This window comes from Callorhinus ursinus, unplaced genomic scaffold (assembly GCF_003265705.2).
Source record: "Callorhinus ursinus isolate GAN/ISIS: 27379988/994484 unplaced genomic scaffold, GSC_fseal_2.0 scaffold21, whole genome shotgun sequence".
Lineage (NCBI taxonomy): Eukaryota > Metazoa > Chordata > Mammalia > Carnivora > Otariidae > Callorhinus > Callorhinus ursinus.
In genome coordinates, this window is record NW_027397083.1 from 376,867 (window position 1) to 398,401 (window position 21,535).

Consider the following 21,535-nt stretch of genomic DNA (forward strand, 5'->3'; position numbering starts at 1 on the left):
CTGGTCCTCTAACCCCTGAGGTTGGTTCAGCAGAAGTTGTAAGGATACACAGTGATGCCCACAGAGACACTGGATATTTTTCCCATTTTAGCTCCAGCTATTATCTTAGAGAAACTGAAACTCGCCTTCTCCTTCTATGATAGAAGACTGTTTTTTTAAATTTAAATTCAATTAGCCAACATATCATACATCATTAGTTTCAGATGTACAGTTCAGTAATTCATCAGTTTCATATAACACCCAGTGCTCATCACATCACGTGATGCCCTCCTTAATGCCCATCATCCACTTACCCGATCCCCCCATCCACCTCCCCTCTAGCAGAGAGGGAGACAAACCATGACAGACTGTTTTGTTTTTGTTTGTTTTTTTTTAATATATATAATAGGAATATGATTTCTCCCCAAAATGGGATGATAATATTTCAGTGAGTGAAAGAACCTCTTAAAATTCTCCTTTAGTCCCATGATTGTGATCGTTTTCCAACATTAAAGAAAATCCATCATGGTTCTATATAGTTGGAAGATTTATGCACTAATATAAACAAATGGTAATATCAGTTGGAAGCATTATCTTTTTTTTTAAGATTTTATTTATTTGAGAGAGAGAATGAGAGATAGAGAGCACGAGAGAGAAGAGGGTCAGAGGGAGAAGCAGACTCCCCGCTGAGCAGGGAGCCGAAGTGGGACTCGATCCCAGGACTCCAGGATCATGACCTGAGCTGAAGGCAGTCGCTTAACCAACTGAGCCACCCAGGAAGCATTATCTTAATCTCAAGGTCTGACAAAGGCTGAAGCATTCCTTTAACAAACGTGTGCCCCTCCTCTACAGTATGTGAGGCATTGGAGGTGTTCACAAAAAACATAGGTGCTGGGTGTAGTTTTGCTTTCCTAAGATACAACCACTTTCAACCATTCTGCTGGCTTTCAGAACAGCTGCTCATGCTCTAGCAACAAACTGTCATTTAACTCATCTATTCTTTAGAGAAGTGGTTTTCAAAGTATACTATTGGAACCAGCAGTGTCAGCATCATCTGAGAACTCATTCCAAGAGCAAACTCTCAGATTCCACTCCTGACCTACTATCTAGGAAATTCTTGGAGGTAGGGCCCCAGTCATCCGTGCATTAGCAAACCCTCAGGGCAAGTTTTATGCATGCTGAAGGGCAGGGGAAGTGACAGGACAGCATGACAGGTTCCAAGGGGAACATACCATGGCCATGCAGGAGGGATTGGAGTCCAAGAGAGCCTCTCACAAGGCCTGGGAATGTAACTGTGAGAGATGGAAAACTGAGGTACCTTACAGAATTTCAAACAGATTTGAGGCAGATCCTGTAAAGTTTAGGATATAGACAGCAGGAAACAAATTGCTGTGTTCCAGCTACATAGAAGAGCTAAATAATATATCATCATGATGGCTTAGAACGCAGGATCATCCCTTGATTTGAACTAAGAAAGCGATTATACCAACAACAACAAAAATCTGACATTGTAAAGCCGTTGGAATTAAAAGAACTAAAACAGCAAATAAATTGAATTGCATTAAAAAAAATAATGCCTGGTTCCCAGCACCAGCAATGTTGATTTAAAGTCTGAGGTGCAGCCTGATCCATGGGGGTTTAAAAAGTTCACCAGATGATTCTCATGTACAGCCATGGTTGAGAAACTCTGCGATAGAGGATAATTATCAGGCTGGGATGGGTGAGCTGCAGAAAGATCAGAGATAGCTGTGCAGGTGGTTCCCTCCCCTGAATTTGTATTACAAAGGCTAGGAAAGCAACACATAGAAGCACCTAGGTTGATGAATTTGGGTAACTTGCCCAGGTGCAAGACAATCTGCAAAATGCAGGGGGCTCCTGTCACTAATTTGTCTCTGTTCCATTTTCTCCCTCTTCCCCAGATTGTAGAAATCAGTATTTCATTTGAGACTACTCATGAATTATTTTTAGTTACACTCTGGGCATAGAGTTGTAATAAATTGTAGAACCAAGATGTGGACTTTTAAGAATTCCTATTTATTGTGTTTTTTCTACAGTCTTATTTACTGACTGTATCTACACAGGGGTAAGATTTTAAGTGGTATTTATGATCACATTATTTTCTCCATATATCATTTTTGTTGTTTTGTTTTTTGGCTCAAGTGCATCTTCTGGCAGACATTTATGAGAAGAGCTAATGTATATGGTGACCTCTGAGTTCTTTTATTTATTTATTTGTTTGTTTATTGGTTTTATTTAAATTCAAGTTAGTTAACATACAGTGTATTATTAATTTATGGGTAGAATTTAGTGATTCATCAATTACATGTAACACCCAGTGCTCATTACATCATGTGCCCTCCTTAATGCCCATCACCCAATTACCCCATCCCCCCACCCACCTCTCCTCCAGCAACCCTCAGTTCGTTCTCTATAGTTAAGAGTCTCTTATGGTTTGTCTCCCTCCCTATTTTTATCCTATTTTATTTTTCATTCTCTTCCCTTTTGTTCATCTGTTTTGTTTCTTAAATTCCACATATGAGTGAAGTCATATGGTATCTGTCTTTCTCTGACAGACTTATTTCGCTTAGTATAATACACTCTGGCTCCATCCACATCATTGCAAATGCAAGATTTCATTCTGATGGCTGAGTAATATTCCATTGTGTGTGTGTGTGTGTCTATCACATCTTCTTTATCCATTCATCTGTCCATGGACATCTGGGCTCTTTCTATAGTTTGGCTATTGTGGACATTTCTGCTATAAACATTAGGGTGCATGAGTCCCTTCAAATCACTATGTTTGTATCATTTGGGTAAATATCTAGTAGTGTAATTACTGGGTCATAGGGTAGTTCTATTTTTAACTTTTTGAGGAACCTCCCTACTGTTTTCCAGAGTGGCTGCACCAGCTTGCATTCCCACCAACAGTGTAGGAGAGTTCCCCTCTCTCTGCATCCTCTCCAACATCTGTTGTTTCCTGAGTTGTTAATTTTAGCCATTCTGACCTGTGTGAGGTGGTATCTCATTGTCATTTTGATTTGTATTTCCTGATGATGAGTGATGTTGGACGTTTTTTCATGTGTCTGTTAGCCATTTCTTTTCTTTTTTTTTATGTTATGTTAGTCACCATACAATACATCATTAGTTTTTGATGTAGTGATCCACGATCCATTGTTTTTGTATAACACACAGTGCTCCATGCAGTACGTGCCCTCCTTAATACCCATCACCAGGCCAACCCATCCCCCCACTCCCCTCCCCTCTAAAACCCTGTTTGTTTCTCAGAGTCCATAGTCTCTCATGGTTCGTCTCTCCCTCCGATTTCCACCCCCTCATTTTTCCCTTCCTTCTCCTAATGTCCTCCATGCTATTCTTTATGTTCCACAAATAAGTAAAACCATATGATAATTGACTTTCTCTGCTTGACTTATTTCACTTAGCATAATCTCCTCCAGTCCCATCCATGTTGATGTAAAAGTTGGGTATTCATCCTTTCTGATGGCTGAGTAATATTCCCACTGTATATATGGACCACATCTTCTTTATCCATTCATCTGTTGAAGGGCATCTCAGCTCTTTCCACAGTTTGGCTATTGTGGACATTGCTGCTATGAACATTGGGGAGCATATGGCCCTTCTTTTCACTATATCTGTGTCTTTGTGGTAAATACCCAGGAGTGCAATTGCTGGGTCATAGGGTAGCTCTATTTTTAATTTTTTGAGGAACTTCCACACTGTTTTCCAAAGTGGCTGTACCAACTTGCATTCCCACCAACAGTGTAAGAGGGTTCCCCTTTCTCCACAACCTCTCCAACATTTGTTGTTTCTTTCCCTGTCCATTTTTGCCATTCTAACTGGTGTAAGGTGGTATCTCAATGTGGTTTTGATTTGAATTTCCCTGATGGCTAATGATGATGAACATTTTTTCATGTGTCTGTTAGCCATTTGTATGTCTTCTTCAGAGAAGTGTCTTTTCATATCTTCTGCCCATTTTTTGACTTGATTATTTGTTTTTTGGGTGTTGAGTTTGAGAAGTTCTTTATAGATCTTGGATACCAGCCCTTTATCTGTAGTGTCATTTGCAAATATCTTCTCCCATTCTGTGGGTTGCCTCTTTGTTTTGTTGACTGTTTCCTTTGCTGTGCAAAAGCTTTTTATCTTGATGAAGTCCCAAAAGTTCATTTTTGCTTTTGTTTCACTAGATTTTGGAGATGTATCTTGAAAGAAGTTGCTGTGGGCCATGTCAAAGAGGTTACTGCCGATGTTCTGCTCTAGGATTTTGATGGATCCCTGTCACACATTGAGGTCTTTCATCCATTTAGAGTTTATCTTTGTGTACGGTGTTAGAGAATGGTCAAGTTTCATTCTTCTGCATGTGGCTGTCCAATTTTCCCAGCACCATTTATTGAAGAGACTGTCTTTTTTCCATTGCGTGTTTTTTCCTTCTTTGTCAAAGATTATTTGACCATAGCGTTGAGGGTACATATCTGGGTTCTCTATTCTGTTCCATTAGTCTATATGTCTGTTTTTGTGCCAGTACCATGCTGTCTTGCTGATCACAGCTTTGTAATATAGCTTGAAATTGGGCAACATGATGCCCCCAGCTTTGTTTTTCTTTTTCAACATTTCCTTGGCGATTCAGAATCTTTTCTGATTCCTACAAATTGTAGGATTGTTTGTTCCAGCACTTTGAAAAATGTCATTGGTATTTTGATCGGGATGGCATTGAAGGTATGGATTGCTCTGGGTAGCATAGACATCTTAACAATGTTTATTCTTCCAATCCATGAGCATGGAATATTTTTTCATCTTTTTGGGTCTTCTTCAATTTCTTTCATGAGTGTTCTGTAGTTCCTAGAGTATAGATCCTTTACCTCTTTGGTTGGGTTTATTCTGAGGTATCTTATGGTTTTTGGTGCTATTGTAAATGGAATCATTTCTCTAATTTCTCTTTCTACAGTTGTGTTATTAGTGTATAAGAAAGCAACTGATTTCTGTGTATTGATTTTGTATCCTGCCACATTATTGAATTGCTGTATGAGTTCTAGTAATTTGGGGGTGGGGTCTTTTGGGTTTTCCACATAAAGTATCATGTCATCTGCGAAAAGAGAGAGTTTGACTTCTTTGCCAATTTGAATACATTTTATTTCTTTTTGTTGTCTGATTGCTGTTGCTAGGACTTCTAGTACTATGTTGAACAATAGTGGTGAGAGTGGGCATCCTTGATGTGTTCCTGATCTTAAGGGAAAGGCTCTCAGCTTTTCCCCATTGAGGATGATATTGGCTGTGGGTTTTTCATAGATGGATTTTATGAACTTGAGGAATGTTCCCTCTATCCCTACACTCTGAAGAGTTTTAATCAGGAAAGGATGTTGTATTTTGTCAAATGCTTTTTCTGCATTAATTGAGAGGACCATATGGTTCTTCTCCCTCCTTTTATTAATGTGTTCTATCACAGTGATTGATTTGCGAATGTTGAACCACCCTTGCATCCCAGGGATAAATCCCACTTGGTCGTGGTGGATGATCCTTTTAATGTATTGTTGGATCCATTAGCTAGGATTTTGTTGAGGATTTTGGAATCCATATTCATCAGGGATATCAGTTTGAAATTCTCCCTTTTAATGGGGTCTTTGCCTGGTTTGGCATTAAGGTAATGCTGGCCTCATAGAATGAGTTTGGAAGTTTTCCTGTTTCTATTTTTTGAAACAGCTTCAGGAGAATAGGTATTATTTCTTCTTTGAATGTTTGGTAGAATTCCCCCAGGGAATCCATCAGGCCCTGGACTCTTGTTTTTTGGGAGGTTTTTGATCACTGCTTCAATCTCGTTACTGGTTATTGGCCTATTCAGGTTGCCAATTTCTTCCTGTTTCAGTCTTGGCAGCTCATAGGTTTCCAGGAAGGCGTCCATTTCATCCAGATTGCTCAGTTTATTGGCATATAGTTGTTGATAATAATTTCTAATGATTGTTTCTATTTCCTTGGTATTAGTCGTGATCTCTCCCCTTTCATTCATAATTTTATTAATTTGGGTCCTTTCTCTTTTCTTTTGGATAAGTCTGGCCAGTGGTTTATCGATCTTATTAATTCTTTCAAAGAACCAACTTCTAGTTTCGTTGATCTGATCTACTGTGTTTCTGGTTTCTAATTCATTGATCTCTGCTCTAATTGTAATTATTTCTCTTCTATTGTATGGCTTAGGCATCATTTGTTGCTTTTTCTCTAGTTCTTTAAGGTGTAGAGTTAGTTGGTGAATTAGGGATTTTTCTATTTTTTTGAGTGAGGCTTGGATGGCTATGTGTTTCCCCCTTAGTACCGCCTTTGCAGTATCCTATAGGTTTTGGACTGAGGTATTTTCGTTCTCACTGATTTTCATGAATTGTTTAAGTTCTTCTTTGATTTCCTGGTTGACCCAAACATTCTTTGAGCAGAGTGGTCTTTAGCTTCCAAGTGTTTGAATTTCTGCCAAATTTTTTCTTGTGATTGAGTTCCAGTTTTAAAGCACTGTGGTCTGAGAATATGCAGGAAATAATCTCAATCTTTTGGTATCAGTTGAGACCTGATTTGTGACCTAGTATGTGGTCTATTTTGGAGAAAGTTCCATGAGCGCTTGAGAAGAATGAGTATTCTGTTGTTTTAGGGTGGAATGTTCTGTAGATATCTATGAGGTCCATCTGGTCCAGTGTATCATTCAAAGCTCTTGTTTCCTTGTTGCTTTTCTGCTTAGATGATCTGTCCATTGCTGAGAGTGTAGTATTGAGGTCTCCTACAATTAACATATTGTTATCAATATGACTTTTTATTTTGGTGAACAGTTGGCTTATGTAGATGGCTGCTCCCATGTTGGGGTCATAGATATTTACAATTGTTGGATCTTCTTGTTGGATAGACCCTTTAAGAATGATATAGTGTCTTTCTGTGTCTCTAATTACAGACTTTAGTTTAAAATCTAATTTGTCTGATATAAGAATTGTTACCCCAGCTTTCTTTTGTGGTCCGCTGGCATGGAAGATGGATCTCCATCCCTTCACTTTCAGTCTGGATGTATCTTTAGGTTCAAAATGAGTCTCTTGTAGGCAGCATATGGATGAGTCCTGTCTTTTTATCCAATCTGCAACCCTGTGCCATGTTATGGGAGCATTTAGGCTATTCACATTGAGAGTGACTATTGAAAGATATGAATTAATTGTCATCATGTTGCCTGGGAAGATGTTGTTTTTATAGATTGTCCCTGTAAATTTCTGTTGTATATCACTCTTGGTGTCTTTCTCTTGTTATAGAACCCCCCTTAATATTTCTTGCAGGGCCGGCTTAGTGGTCACATATTCTTTCAGTTTCTGCCCGTTGTGCAAGCTCTGCATCTCTCCATCCATTCTAAATGACTGCCTTGCCAAATAAAGTATTCTTGGCTGCATGTTCTTCTCATTTAGTACCCTGAATATGTCTTGCCAGGTCTCTGTGTATAGGTCTGACGTTATTCTGATATTCCTCCTTCTATATGTAAGGAATCTCTTCCCCCTAACTGCCCTTAAGATGGTTTCCTTGGATCTAAGATTTGCAAGTTTTACTATTACATGCCGGGGTGTTGGCCTGTTTTCTTTGATCTTGGGAGGGGTCTTCTCTGCCTCTAGGATGCGAATGTTTGTTTCATTTCCCAGATTAGGGAAGTTCTTAGCTACGATTTGCTCAAATACATCTTCTAGTCCTCTCTCTCTCTCCACTACCTCCGGGATTCTAATTATTCTGACATTGGAACACTTCATGTTGTCATTTATTTTTCTGACTCATTTTCATGGATTCTGAGTTGCTCTTCCCTGGCTTCCTGTTTTCCCTTTTTATCTATTATATTGTCTTTCAGGTCGCTTATTCATTCTTCTGCCTCACTTACCCTAGCTGTTAGATTATCTAGATTGGATTGGATCTCATTGATAGCATTTTTAAGTTCTGCCAATTCAGCTTTCATTTCTGCCCTTAGAGACTCATATTGCTATTAATTGATTTCTCCATTCTAGCTATTGTCTTCACAATTGCTAGCCTGAATTCCATCTCTGACATCTTGGTTATATCTGCATCCATTTTTAAATCTGCAGCATAAGTCATAATCTCTGAGTCTTTTCTATTTTGGGGGTTCCTCCTCCTAGTCATTCTGTTGATGGGTAGTTGAGGGAATGTATAGAGTCCAAATTATTGACCAGAACCCAAGCAAGATGCACCTGTTTTCTAGGGACCTTAGGGTTGCTGGCCTCTTGTTTTCCCAGCCTATCTTCTGGGGGAAGGGACTGCCGCACTGTTACTCAGGCAACCCTGGTCGGGTGGAGTTGCCCTGCCCCCCTGTGGCGGGGGATGGGCTCAGTGGGAATCAGTTTTGGGGGCTTTTGTTCTTTGGCGGCTTTCCTTGGCGGCTTTCTGAGTCCCTTCTGCGAGTCAGAGCAGAAGAGACCATTTCCAACCCTCTGCCTCAGAGCAGAGGGACCACAGTCTGTTCTTCAGCAAGCTCTTCAGGCCACACCATCTCCATTTCTGTCCATGCTGCTATAAACTGCAATGACCTGGGTTGTGCGCCCCCCTGCAGTGCCCCCAGTCCTGCCTCCAAGTCGGGGCTTGTCTCTGCCCTTTGTGCTTCTAAAACAGCCAGCTGCCCCCAGTTCACACGATCCCGCCACTCCAGATTTCTGCCCCGGGGGCTGCCCTAAAGTCCTTTCCCCCCCACTACCGGTCTGTGAGTCTGTGCCCCGTCCCCAATGCGTGAGGCTGTCGCTCACTAGCGGTGTAGGATCCCCATGGCCAGGCACCCTCCCGCTGCCATTTATCCTCTGATATCTGCCCGTGGAATCACGGCTCCCCGCTTCCTACCTCAAAACCAACCGCCTGCGATATTCTGTTTGTATAGATCCAGATCTTCTTACATCTCAGGCTGGTTTCCTGGGTGCTCAGAGTGGTTTGGTAGGCTACTCCTCCGCCATCTTTCCTCTCTCCTCTGTTAGCCATTTCTATGTTTTCTTTGGAGAAATGTCTGTTCATAACTTCTGCCCATATCTTGACTGAGCTTTTTGTTTTTTGGGGGTATTTATTTTATTTTCTTTTTTAAAAAGATATATTTATTTATTTTAGAGAGAGAGAGTGGGCAGGCAGGGGGAGGGGCAGAGGGAAAGAGAATCCTGAAGTAGACTCCCTGCTGAGTGCAGAGCCCAACCCCAGGACCCTGAGATCATGACCTGAGCTGAAATCAAGAGTTGGCTGCTTAACCAACTGAGCCAACCAGGCACCCCAGGTTATTTATTTATTTTAGAGAGAAGGGGAAGAGCAGAGGGGGAGGGAAAGAGAGAGGGAAAGAGTATCAAGCAGACTCTGTGCTGAGCATGAAGTCCAACATGGGACTCAATCCCACAACCCATGAGATCATGACCTGAGCCAAAAGCAAGAATCAGACACTCAACTGAGCCACCCTTTATTTTACTTACTTTCTAAAAAGTCTATTCTTTCTGTCTTTGTGTTTTCAGAGTATATTGTCCTTTTTTTTTTTTTTTGCTGCCTCAAACCTGACCTTAATCTCTATAAGAGTGATTTCTTTCATTAAGTTGATTTTGAACATTATTTTTTATATGTTGATTTTGTTAAACTCTTATTAATTCCAATGAGATATCTGTACAGTCTTTTTTGGTTTCTACATAGACATTCAGATCATGTGGGAATAATGATTAATTCTCATATTGCTATTTAGTTTCTTTTTGGATATTCTACAAAAGCAACCAGATTCCATGGAGGTAATAAAAAATATAATTTCTTTCTTATCTTCAAAAGTTGAAATCCTCATAGCTGTTGCTGGCAATGTAAAATGGTACAATCAGGTGAACTGTATGATATATGATTTATATCTCAAAAAAACTTAAAAAATTATGCACTGGGAAAGAAATTTGACAATTTCTTTTAAAGTTAAATGAACACTTACCATATAATCCGGCAACTCAGCTGCAAAGTACTTACCCCCCAAAATGAAAACATTTGTCTACACCATTATTTGCACACAAAAACTCATAAAAGATTTATTTATAATAGCTAGAATTTTAGAAGCAATTTAAATATCCATAAACAGGTGAATGGATGAACACAATGTTGTGTATATTTATAATGAAATATTCAGACATTAAAAGGAACAAACTATTGATGAACACAACTACTTGGATGAATCTCAGAAATATTATATTGAATGAAAGAAACTGGACATAAAAGAGTACATACAATTTGATTCCATTTATTTTGAAAATCTAGTGAAGGTCCCCTAACAGAGAGTGACAGAAAGCAGATTGGTGGGTAAGGCAAGGGGGTAGGAGAGAGGACTTATTTTAAAAAGGCATAAGGGAATATTTTGGAGGGAAGAAAATGTCCTACATCTTGATTATGGTGGTGTGCAAATGGCTGAGCAAATTTGTCAACCACATAAAATTGATATATTTTATTGTATGTAAATTATACCTCACTAAAATTGACTTTTTATTTTTATTTTTTAAAGATTTTATTTATTTATTTGACAGAGAGAGACACAGCGAGAGAGGGAACACAAGCAGGAGGAAGTGGGAGAGGGAGAAGCAGGCTTCCCGCTGAGCAGGGAGCCTGATGTGGGGGGCTCCATCCCAGGACCCTGGGATCATGACCTGAGCGGAAGGCAGATGCTTAATGACTGAGCCACCCAGGTGCCCCTAAAGTTGACTTTTTAAAAGTTGATTGTTTTTCTGCCCTTGTTACACTAGCTAGAATCTTTAAGGCAAAGATTAATAAAATATGTGATGGTGAGCTTTATTTCCTTGCTTTGACCTTTATGATAATTCTTTCATTATTTTACCATTACAAATATAATTTACTGAGATTGTTGTAAGATATCGTTGGCAAGGTTAAAATAGTTCCCTTATTTGCTAATTTTTTAAAATCATAAATGAATTTTTTAGTTAAATCTATTTAGATTATTATATTGCTTTCTTCTTCAATCTCTTAATGTGGTAAATTACAATAAGTGATTTTCTAATATTAAGGCAACCATGCCTTTCTGAAATAAACACTTGTTCATGCTGTATTATTTTTATATGGTGTTGGATTCAATTTGTCAACATTTTGTTCAAGTTGTTTCTAATCTGTGTACACAAGTTAATATGGCTATAATGTTCCATTTTAATTCCATTCTTGTCAGGTTTTGGTAAAAAGTTATGATAGTCCCACAAAATGAGTTAGAAACTGGTCTAAATTTCTACACTTTGGAAAGTTTTGTGTATAATTGGAATTACTGTTTTCCTTTATTCTTTTCTTTAAATTTTATTTATTTATTTGACAGAGAGAAGAGAGTGTGAGTATAAGCAGGGGGAGCTGCAGGCAGAGGGGGAAGGAGAAGCAGGCTCCCTGCAGAGCAAGGCGCCCAAGGGGCTAGACCCCAGGGTCCTGGGATCATGACCTAAGCTGAAGGCAGATGCTTAACCAACTGAGCCATCCAGGCACCCCATGTTTTCCTTTATTCTTGGTACAACTTGCTGATTAAACCATTTGGGCCTGGAGTTTTCTTCATGGGAAGATTTTCACTATTGACTCAATTTTTTAGTGTTTATAGAATATTCAGATTTCCTATTCTTTTTTGAGTCCCTTTTGGCAAGTTACATTCTCCAAGAAATTTGTACATTTTAAATTTTAAAATTTATTGACATGAAATTGTTTAGCATAACATTTGTTACAACTCCAGGAGCTAGTTATATCCCCCTTTCCATGGCTATTTTTTTTTTTTTTTGCGTGGCATCATCAGATATGTCAAGAATCAATTTTTGATTTTCTTATATTACTTTGAAATTCTTTACTTGATATTTAAAAATTTTTGTTCTTTCCTGTCTAAGAATTACGGTCAGATCATTTGTTTCTTTTATCTTTTCTATGCATTTAAGACAACTATATCTAAGTCCATCTTTAGTTAAATACACAAGATTTAATTCACTGCAAAAAGGAAATGATAATTATGTGACATGATAAAGCTGTTAGATAAAGCTATAATGGTAATCATATTATAATATATAAATGTATCAAATCACTACATTGTACACCTTAAACTCACAAAATATATACCAATTATATTTCCTTTTTTCTTTTTTTTCTCATTTTTTTGATTTCAAGTTTTTATTTATTTATTTATTTTTAATTTTTATTGTTATGTTAATCACCATATATTACATAATTTGTTTTGGTGTAGTGTTCCATGATTCATTGTTTGTTCATAACACCCAGTGCTCCATGCAGAATGTGCCCTCCTCAATACCCATCACCAGGCTAACCCATCCCCCTACCCTCCTCCCCTCCAGAAACCTCAGTTTGTTTTTCAGAGTCCATCATCTCTCCTGGTTCATCTCCCCCTCTGACTTACTCCCCTTCATTCTTCCTCTCCTGCTATCTTCTTCTTTTTCTTTTTTCTTAAAATATGTTGCGTTATTTGTTTCAGAAGTACAGATCTGTGATTCAACAGTCTTGCACAATTCACAGTGCTCACCGTAGCACATATCTTCCCCAATGTCCATCACCCAGCCACCCCATCCCTCCCACCCCCGACCACTCCAGCAACCCTCAGTTTGTTCCTGAGATTAAGAATTCCTCATATCAGTGAGGTCATATGATACATGTCTTTCTCTGATTGTCAAGTTTTTATTTAAATTCTAATTAGTTAACATATATGGTACCTATATGGAAAAATGGTTTCAGGTGTAGGATTTAGTGATTCATCACTTACTTATGACTCCCAGTGCTCATCACAGCATGTGCTCTCCTTAATACCCATCACCCATTTAGCCCATCCCCTGCCCACCTCCCCTCCATTAACCAGCAGTTCATTCTCTATAGTTAAGAGTCTCTTATGGTTTGCTTCCTTCTCTTTTTTTTTTCCTTTCCCCTATGTTTATCTGTTTTATTTCTTAAATTCCACATATGAGTGAAATCCTATGTGTACCCATTATATTTCAATTAAAAAAATTTAAAAATTTAAAAAAATTTCAATCCACAAAATTTGGTGAATAGTATTTTTCATTATATTTGTTATAAATGTTTTCTAATTTCTATTCTAATGTATTGTTTGACTTCTGAATAGTTTAGAAATATGTGATTAGTTTCCAATTATGATGGTTCTTTAATTACCAATTTGTTACTGATTTCTAACTTAATCCCACTGTAGTCAGAGAATGTTATATGTATGACCAACCCTTTAAAGTTTAAAAGTTTTTCCAAAACCAAAGGAGTGCTTCAAAACTATATTACCTAGATATTAGCTAATGACTCAACTTCACTCAATACTTACTATATGTGTGGGTGGCGCTGTACATAACTGAACTAATTTAACTTCAACTGAACCCTATGAGGTAGGTTCTATTATCTCTGTCTTATCAATTAAGTAACTTAGGTAGAAAGATAAGAGACAACATATTCAGAGTCCTAAAGCTCACAGATAGCAGAGCCATATTCCAAAGATAGCTATGTGACATCAAAGGCCATGCTTTTAGTCACTAAGCTATACATAGGAGTTATAATCCCTTTAATAACATCCTGAAATTTCTAAAGCATCTTTAAGAAGAGCTTTCCAAATGTTATTATACGTTCCTTTGTCCTTGTAAAAGCCTGGTGCATTAACAGTGAAAAGTATAATTATCGGGAATATTGATGCACAAGACCATTGTAGCTATTTAGTGGCAAAGTTAAGCAGGGTTATTTCTTCTAAAATGGCTCAATAGTTCTCTTGGTTTTGTTTTTAGTGTGAGTAGAAGGTGTTAATAGAAATTGGGATAAAAACTAACGAAAAGATTTATTCTCTTCTTTGTCTACAGATCCTAGGATCACTAATGCAATGGCTGGGGGAAAGAACAGTACAGCAGTTATGAAGTTCATTCTCTTGGGTTTCTCTGAATTTCCAAAGCTCACCATTGTCCTTTTTTCAATATTCCTAGGGATCTGCCTCATGACAGTGTTCTGGAATCTGGGCCTCATCACACTCATCAGGGTGGACTCCCATCTGCACACACCTATGTACTTTTTCCTCAGTAACCTGTCCTTGCTGGACATCTGCTATGTTTCCACTATAGCACCCAAGATGCTCTCAGATTTCTTCCAGAAGCAGAAATCCATCTCCTTTGTGGGGTGCACTATGCAGTACTTCTTCTTCTCTAGCCTGGGTCTGACTGAGTGCTGTCTCCTGGCAGCCATGGCTTATGACCGTTATGCTGCCATTTGTAATCCTCTGCTCTACACTGCCATCATGTCGCCCACCCTCTGTGTGCAGATGGTGGCAGGATCTTGTGTAACTGGATTCTCTGGCTCATTTATCCAACTCTGTGCCTTACTTCAGCTCCATTTCTGTGGGCCAAATGTCATCAATCATTTCTTCTGTGATCTTCCCCAACTGCTAATCCTATCCTGCTCTGATACCTTTTTCTTTCAAATCATGACCTCTGTGCTCACAGTGATCTTTGGACTCACATCTGTCTTGGTTATCATGATATCCTATGGTTATATTGTTGCCACCATTCGGAAGATCACCTCGGCTGAAGGCAGGTCCAAGGCCTTCAACACCTGTGCTTCTCACCTGACAGCAGTGACTCTCTTCTTTGGCTCAGGTATTTTTGTTTATATGTATCCTAATTCCGGTGGTTCCTTGAGCCAAAACAAGTTGGCATCAGTTTTATACACTGTTATAATCCCCATGCTAAATCCATTGATGTACAGCTTAAGGAACAAGGAAATCAAAGATGCCCTAAACAGATGGAAGAAGAGAAACTTTTTCTGTTGTTACTAATTATAAAATTCATTTCAGACGTACAGTATAAGAAAAATGGTGACTAAAATACTGACCCACAACTTTCCTAATTGTGGGATGAATTATAGTTGTTTCACTCTCCCAATATAAACCCATGACTGGCACAAGGACAGGAAAATGCATGAGAAGTAACTGGAAACTCAACATCTCCATCCTTCATCAACTATGACCTAATACATCAATAGGCCAAGCAATCCACAACTGTTTTTTTGTAGCTAGTTGTGGTGGTGTGACCCTTCACCTTCAATATTCCATCCCTGCCTCGTGTGTACTACCTCAAGGATCGGAGATGCCAGTATGGGTCAAGGCTGCCAGGAGGCCAGCACATCTCTTGATAGCATCTCATTTTAGTTAGAGCAGGGATTACTATTGGTATTGCGAGATCTCTGTAAAAAGACTTTCCTATCTAATTAGTTCTCAGATTTAACCTACTTTTTCACCTCTGGATATTATGGATGAATTTCTTCATTTGTGGATTTGTCCAAAGCAAGAGTAACTATACTTGATCAAAGATTTGTTAACTTCAAACAAAAAGAAATTTGTTGTAATAGGAATGCTGAACATGTATGTCTTGCATAGCTAAGGTTTTGTTGACTAGTTGGCTCAGTAGCAATGCCTAGAAAATTCCTTGTCTGTTATTGCTGTGGTCATCCATCTTTACTTTTGTAACCAGAAAACGGAACCAGAAATTGGCACTCTGCTGAGGAGGTGATCTAGTGCCTGATTTTGGCACCAACAACAATGTCTTCATGTTACTTTTTCCTTTTTTTTTCTTTTTTAATGTATTTTAAGTAGAACCAGTCTCTAACAGGAAGTTGTTTTTCCAATAATTAACAAATGGGAAGTGGTTGGTGAAATTAGATATAAGAAGTGGAACCTCTGGTGCATAAGGAAGTCTATATTCGGCTGTTTCCCTCATACCATTGATTGGAATTGCTACAAGGTGTGGAGAAGGCCTGGAGAGTTGAGGCTGGGACAGAAACTGTACTCCTGTTGTTTATCCTCAGATTCTGATTTCCATAATCTTAGGCCATAGCTAGGAGCAATGCCTCAATATATAAAATTCAAAATCTCAATTATGGAAAATATAATGCTCAGAAAAGAGCGATATGGGTCTTAACGCAAAGAGGCCTATTTCCAAGAAGACCAGCCTCCTTTTTATTCTGATCCTTAAATCACCTGTAACATATGGATGTATAGGACACATATCCTGGTGCAGGAGCAACAGAGGTCCAGAAATTAGTCATACAGAGATTCAGTGGTTAGACAGACTTCTGGACAGTACTGTGTGTTTCTTTTTCTATAACTACCTGTGATTAACATTTTTGTCTTGATATTTTTAAAGAAATGAGTGTACTTTATGTGATGTTGTGCTAGGGGGAAACATCTGCATCTATTAATTCTATTATGCCATATCTCCTGGGTTTCTGGGTTGCTGCAGGAATTTAGCACTATGACTGAGAATGGATGTACTCTGAGATAAGGAGTAGTAATAATCCTGTGTCCTAAGAAGTTATATTTTCCTTGCTGTGTTAGCAGAAGAAGATGAGGTTTGATGGCTTCTAGGACTCTGGGCATTGGCTAAATGCTCCTAATTCAGCACAGGTTGCTGATTGGTTGTTTTGTTCATCACTATGCACCTCAATTATTTCATAACTTAAAATTGCAAAATAATGTTTATTTTATACACATACCTGTGTCCTATTTTTCATAAGTTCTCTACTAATTTATTTTTGGTGAATGAAAGTAGTTTTCTGAAAGTGAACATAAAAGTGGGCTTTGGAGGGGTGCCTGGGTGGCTCAGTCAGCTAAACATGTGAATCATGATTTCAACTCAGGTTGTGATCTTAGGGTTGTGAGATCGAGCCCTATGTTGGGCTCTGTGCTCGGTGGGGAGTCTACTTGAGATTCTGTCTCTCCTTCTCCCTCTACCCCTCCCTGTGCTTGCTCTTTCTCTCTCTCTCAAATAGGTAAATAAATAAGATCTTTTTAAAAAAGTGGAGTTTGGAAAATGTTCCTAAGTTTTCTGAGTTAAGATACATCCAGAGATGTGGCTCAGTGGGTTGCTACACCTAAGCAAGCACAGCTGCAGGAAAGTGAATGATTCACCTGATATTCAGAAGTCATTAACCCTGTTTTCATCTGAGGGAAGAACCACAATGAGTTCTTAATTCCCAGAATTTTAAAAGTGGTTTAGTCAGTGAAGAGCAAATTGGATGTTTCAAAAAACTAAGCATCAAATTGGAGAACTCCCCTGAGATCTTTCCTAAGAAGTCAGAGAAAAAGTACAAAGAGATGAATATGATGAACAAGATGATGAGGCACAAAGGAGTGCATTAGGAGAGCCAGTGTAATATAACAGGAGATTCAAAAGATAATCATTAAACAGATGGAGACAACAGGATTGTTGAATTTTAAGAACAGATAATTCCCCTGATCTGAAGAAAGAATATTGAAAACTTGCCTGTTTTAACCAAGGAATGTGTTTGTTAAAATTAATTCTGATCCAAATCTCAACAGAATTTGGTGGTGGGTGGGAAGTAATGGAAAGAACTTTGTAAAATGATACTAATGTTCAATTTGGAGAATAGAGGTTGGCAATAACAAGAATATTTTGGAAAAAATACTTAAGTAGTGGCTTGTCCTCTAGGTTTTCAATTCATACAGTAATTTAAACCAAGATTGATAACTACGACAGTGGGACAAAAATTTATTTTAGAAAAAGGTCTAGTTAGATGAAAATTAGAATTTTTAATAAAGGAAGCTTCTATAAATTATTGATAAAAAGTATCCAATTTATAATCTGAGATTAGTTAAGTATTTCAGAATATAAAAACAAGTATTTGTTTCACAGTACATAAAATATAGCTACCATGTGGATTGAAGAATATGAATGAAACGCATTTAAGCCACGAGTAAATAAGTGCTCTACTAATAGAGCACTTCAAAAATAGAAAAATATGTGGATAAAATTGATAAATATAACAAAGAAAATACAAATAAATGTGATTTGTCAGGCCTAAAATTAGTAGAAGAAATCACAAAGGAAAATAAGTTGGTACTTTAAAGACTTTCCTTTTTTTTTTTTTTCAATCAATGACACAAATGAAATTCAAAGACAAGCAGCCATGGAAGGGAAAATAAAGCAACAAATGATGATCTCCAAAGATTAACATTTTGATGGAAGCTACATCCATTCTACTGAAAAGTAATGAGACTATTACAAACCCTATGTGAGGCTGAGTTACAAAAGAGAAAATGAGCCTATGCAAGTGCATGAAAAATAGCTCAAACTCCAAGTAATTAGATAAATGCAGATTATAGCAATTCAGTGTGCCACATTTCACCTGTCAGATTCACAAAGGTGATCTAAAATAATTTAAAATATTGAACGGGGCTTAATTATTCTGAAAAATCCATAGTCAAATATTCCATTTTTTAGGATGGGAGAACCTACCATAAAGATAATTATTTTTCCTTTCTTTGGGGACAAAGAGGTGAAATAGACATCTGTGATTATTAGATGAATTTTGCTGACACCACTGCACTCATTTTTCAGATGATCCATTTCATCTCTTATAGCAAAATGACTGTGCAATGTTTAAGAAGTCTCTGTCAAGGCAAAAAAAAAAAAAAAAAAGCCAGACTAGTAGAAATAGAGACACCTCCTTTCACACCATGGAGAATGTTTTCTTACCTTTCAGGATAATAAAGATAATGTCTCTTTCTGGAGGAAAGAATGGGTAGGCTTCCAACAGCCTTTTATAAGATTGGGGGTATGTTAACATCAGTGTCCCTCAGCTGTTACACAGACCCACAACTTGTGTGCCTGATCTTCCTGTGTCTGCCTCCACATTGCCTCCATGGACTTGAGACACTAGAGGAGCTATTGTAATCCTAATGCTCATGCTGCCTCCTCTCTGAATCCTTTTGGGCTCATTGTCTTCTCACCAGCCAAAGCTGTTGAAGAGTGAAAAGCCAACAAAGCAACTGTCACCACACTGCTGCTTAAAAACTGTTTGACAGTTTGACACAAGATAAACACCAACCTATCAAAATGAAAGGCATCACAAGATGTCCATCGACAGATGAATGGATAAAGGAGATGTGGTATATATACACAATGGAATATTATGCAGCCATCAAAAGGAATAAGATCTTGCCATTTGCAACGACGTGGATGGGACTGGACGGTGTTATGCTGAGAGAAATAAGTCAATCAGAGAAAGACATGTATCATATGACCTCACTGATATGAGGAATTCTTAATCTCAGGAAACAAACTGAGGGTTGCTGGAGTGGTGGGGGGTGGGAAGGATGGGGTGGCTGGGTGATAGACATTGGGTAGGGTATGTGCTATGGTGAGCTCTGTGAATTGTGCAAGACTGTTGAATCACAGATCTGTACCTCTGAAACAAATAATGCAACATATGTTAAGAAAAAAGAAAAAGAAGAAGATAGCAGAAGGGGAAGAATGAAGGGGAGTAAGTCGGAGGGGGAGACGAACCATGAGAGACGATGGACTCTGAAAAACAAACTGAGGATTCTAGAGGGGAGGAGGGTGGGGTGATGGGTTAGCCTGGTGATGGGTATTAAAGAGGGCACATTCTGTGTGGAGCACTGGGTGTTATGCACGAACAATGAATCATGGGACACTACATCAAGAACTAATGATGTAATGTATGGTGATTAACATAACAATAAAAAACTATTGTTATTTAAAAAAAAAGAATGAAAGGCATCACTAAGCTACCAGTATGGCCATACCAGTGCATACTAATGAAATGCCAGTGCTGCTTGTATTGTACTACCAGTATGGCCATGCCATGTGTATGAATGAAATTCCAGCCTTTGTATCATTATTGCTATCATGATACGAGATGATGCTCCTAGAGCCTTTACCAAGACAGGGACTGTTCTGTGTGCTTACCGTACTTAGTCTTTTAATCCTTACAATCCCATAAGAGATGCTTTATTTTTATGTACTCATTTTTAACATAACAAAAAGTGAAGCAAAAGTTTAAGTATCCCAATGTTTAATAGTTCATGAGTGGTATAGATAAGGTTGAAACTTGGGAAGTATGACTAGAATTAACCATTTACTACAGTGGGAATTTCATTTTTGTGCCTTTCTATATGGTGGCAGTATGATATTTACCAGTGTACTTTTTCTTTAAATTTTTTTATTATGTTAATCACCATACATTACATCATTAGTTTTTGATGTTACCAGTGCACTTTTTTTTTAAGATTTTATTTATTTATTTGACAGAGAGAGAACACAAGCAGGGGGAGTGGGAGAGGGAGAAGCAGGCTCCCCGCTGAGCAGGGAGCCCGATGCGGGGCTCGATCCCAGGACCCTGGGATCATGACCTGAGCCGAAGGCAGACACCCAACGACTGAGCCACCCAGGCACCCCTTACCAGTGTACTTTTACTCCTTTGTACTTCATTGAATTTCTTTACTTAAATCTTGAGAGCCTTTCCCTAAGCTGGAAAGTCAGGCACTAGTACTCATATTAAGGAGAAAGTTGCCACAACAGAACAAGGAATAAATGTTGAAAATTCTTATCTTTTAAAATTCAAAAGCTTTGGTTCAAGTGTTAGACCAAAACAGTTCAGAAGGTAACAAACTTAATAAAACCAAGTAAAGATGTTCCTCACTGGTAAATAGAGGAAGCCAAGAGTTGGGTGTGAATTCAGAAAGTTTGGATGTGTTAGTTTAGGTTCATATACCCTGTTCCCTGATTATTTTCGGTTAAACTCAGGGTCCAGAGAGATAAAGAAGCTTTTTGAAGATTCCAAAGAAGAAGACATACATGAGTGCTCCTTGACTGGAATATGAGCAAGCAACACACATCCTAGAGTTTGTCTATTTCCCACATAAATATAAGGTGGCAGCGTAGAGTGTGAAGAGCACCAAAAAACAAAACAAAACAAAAAACAAACAAACAAAAACCCCAAGCCGAGAAAAGCCTTGACAAAGTCATCCTGAGTTTTCCACAGCTGCAGAAAAGCATGTAGGAGGGTCATGAAGTTTCCCATGCACCCCAACAGGGGGTGGAAAGGGTTGGTGGGCCAAAACAGGCAGTTAGAAGGAGGAAAATGCAGAATATGTGGATTAATGACCGGAGACCATTAGGACCACACAGCTCAGTCCGTGGCTGGGGATGGAGCTATAACTGGCTAAATGCCAATGGTGAAAGGAAGATACTGCCTAAGAACCATGTGGGAAAACTGCATGTTGAAGGGATGGTGCACAATGCAGGTCTGAAAGCTGAAAGTCCTTTCTCCAATAGCTAGCAGAACTTCACAAGCTCTGGAGCTTAGAAATAATCCCAGGATGCAAAAGAAAGAGAACATCTTAACTGATAGATTTATAGATATTCAGTAACTGGGAAGACAATCATGAGGTGAGTAACTTTACTTGGAAGTATTTACAAATAAAAGTGAATGCATTAAGTTTCTGTCTTTGGATGGTATAGAGCCTCAAAATATAAATTATATTAAAAAGCAATGAAGAAGATGCACTTTTGCACACTTCAGTTTGTGGCATGAAAATATCTTGTTCTACATTAAGTTGACAGAAATGGGCCACAACTTAGTGGTCTGCTATTTCTCCTAGGACTGAATTCTGAGTTCAGAGCATATCCATAGACCATGATCACAAGAGACAAAGGGAAAAAAAGAAAAAACTGGCTACTTTTCTTAAAACTATGAACTATATGTCCTAAAT

General features: G+C 38.4%; 1 protein-coding gene across 2 annotated transcripts in view; it reads left to right on the forward strand.

Moving 5' to 3' along the window:
- LOC112829289 (olfactory receptor 5AN6-like) overlaps positions 1 to 14,779 on the forward strand; it is a 176,941-nt gene extending 162,162 nt beyond the window's left edge. For both annotated transcript variants that reach the window (XM_073904892.1, XM_025878771.2), the window contains one exon: positions 13,815 to 14,779. In XM_073904892.1, coding sequence (XP_073760993.1) covers positions 13,835 to 14,779 — 945 coding nt within the window. In that variant the 5' untranslated portion in view covers positions 13,815 to 13,834. The remainder of the gene's footprint in view (positions 1 to 13,814) is intronic.
- Positions 14,780 to 21,535: the final 6,756 nt, after the last annotated feature.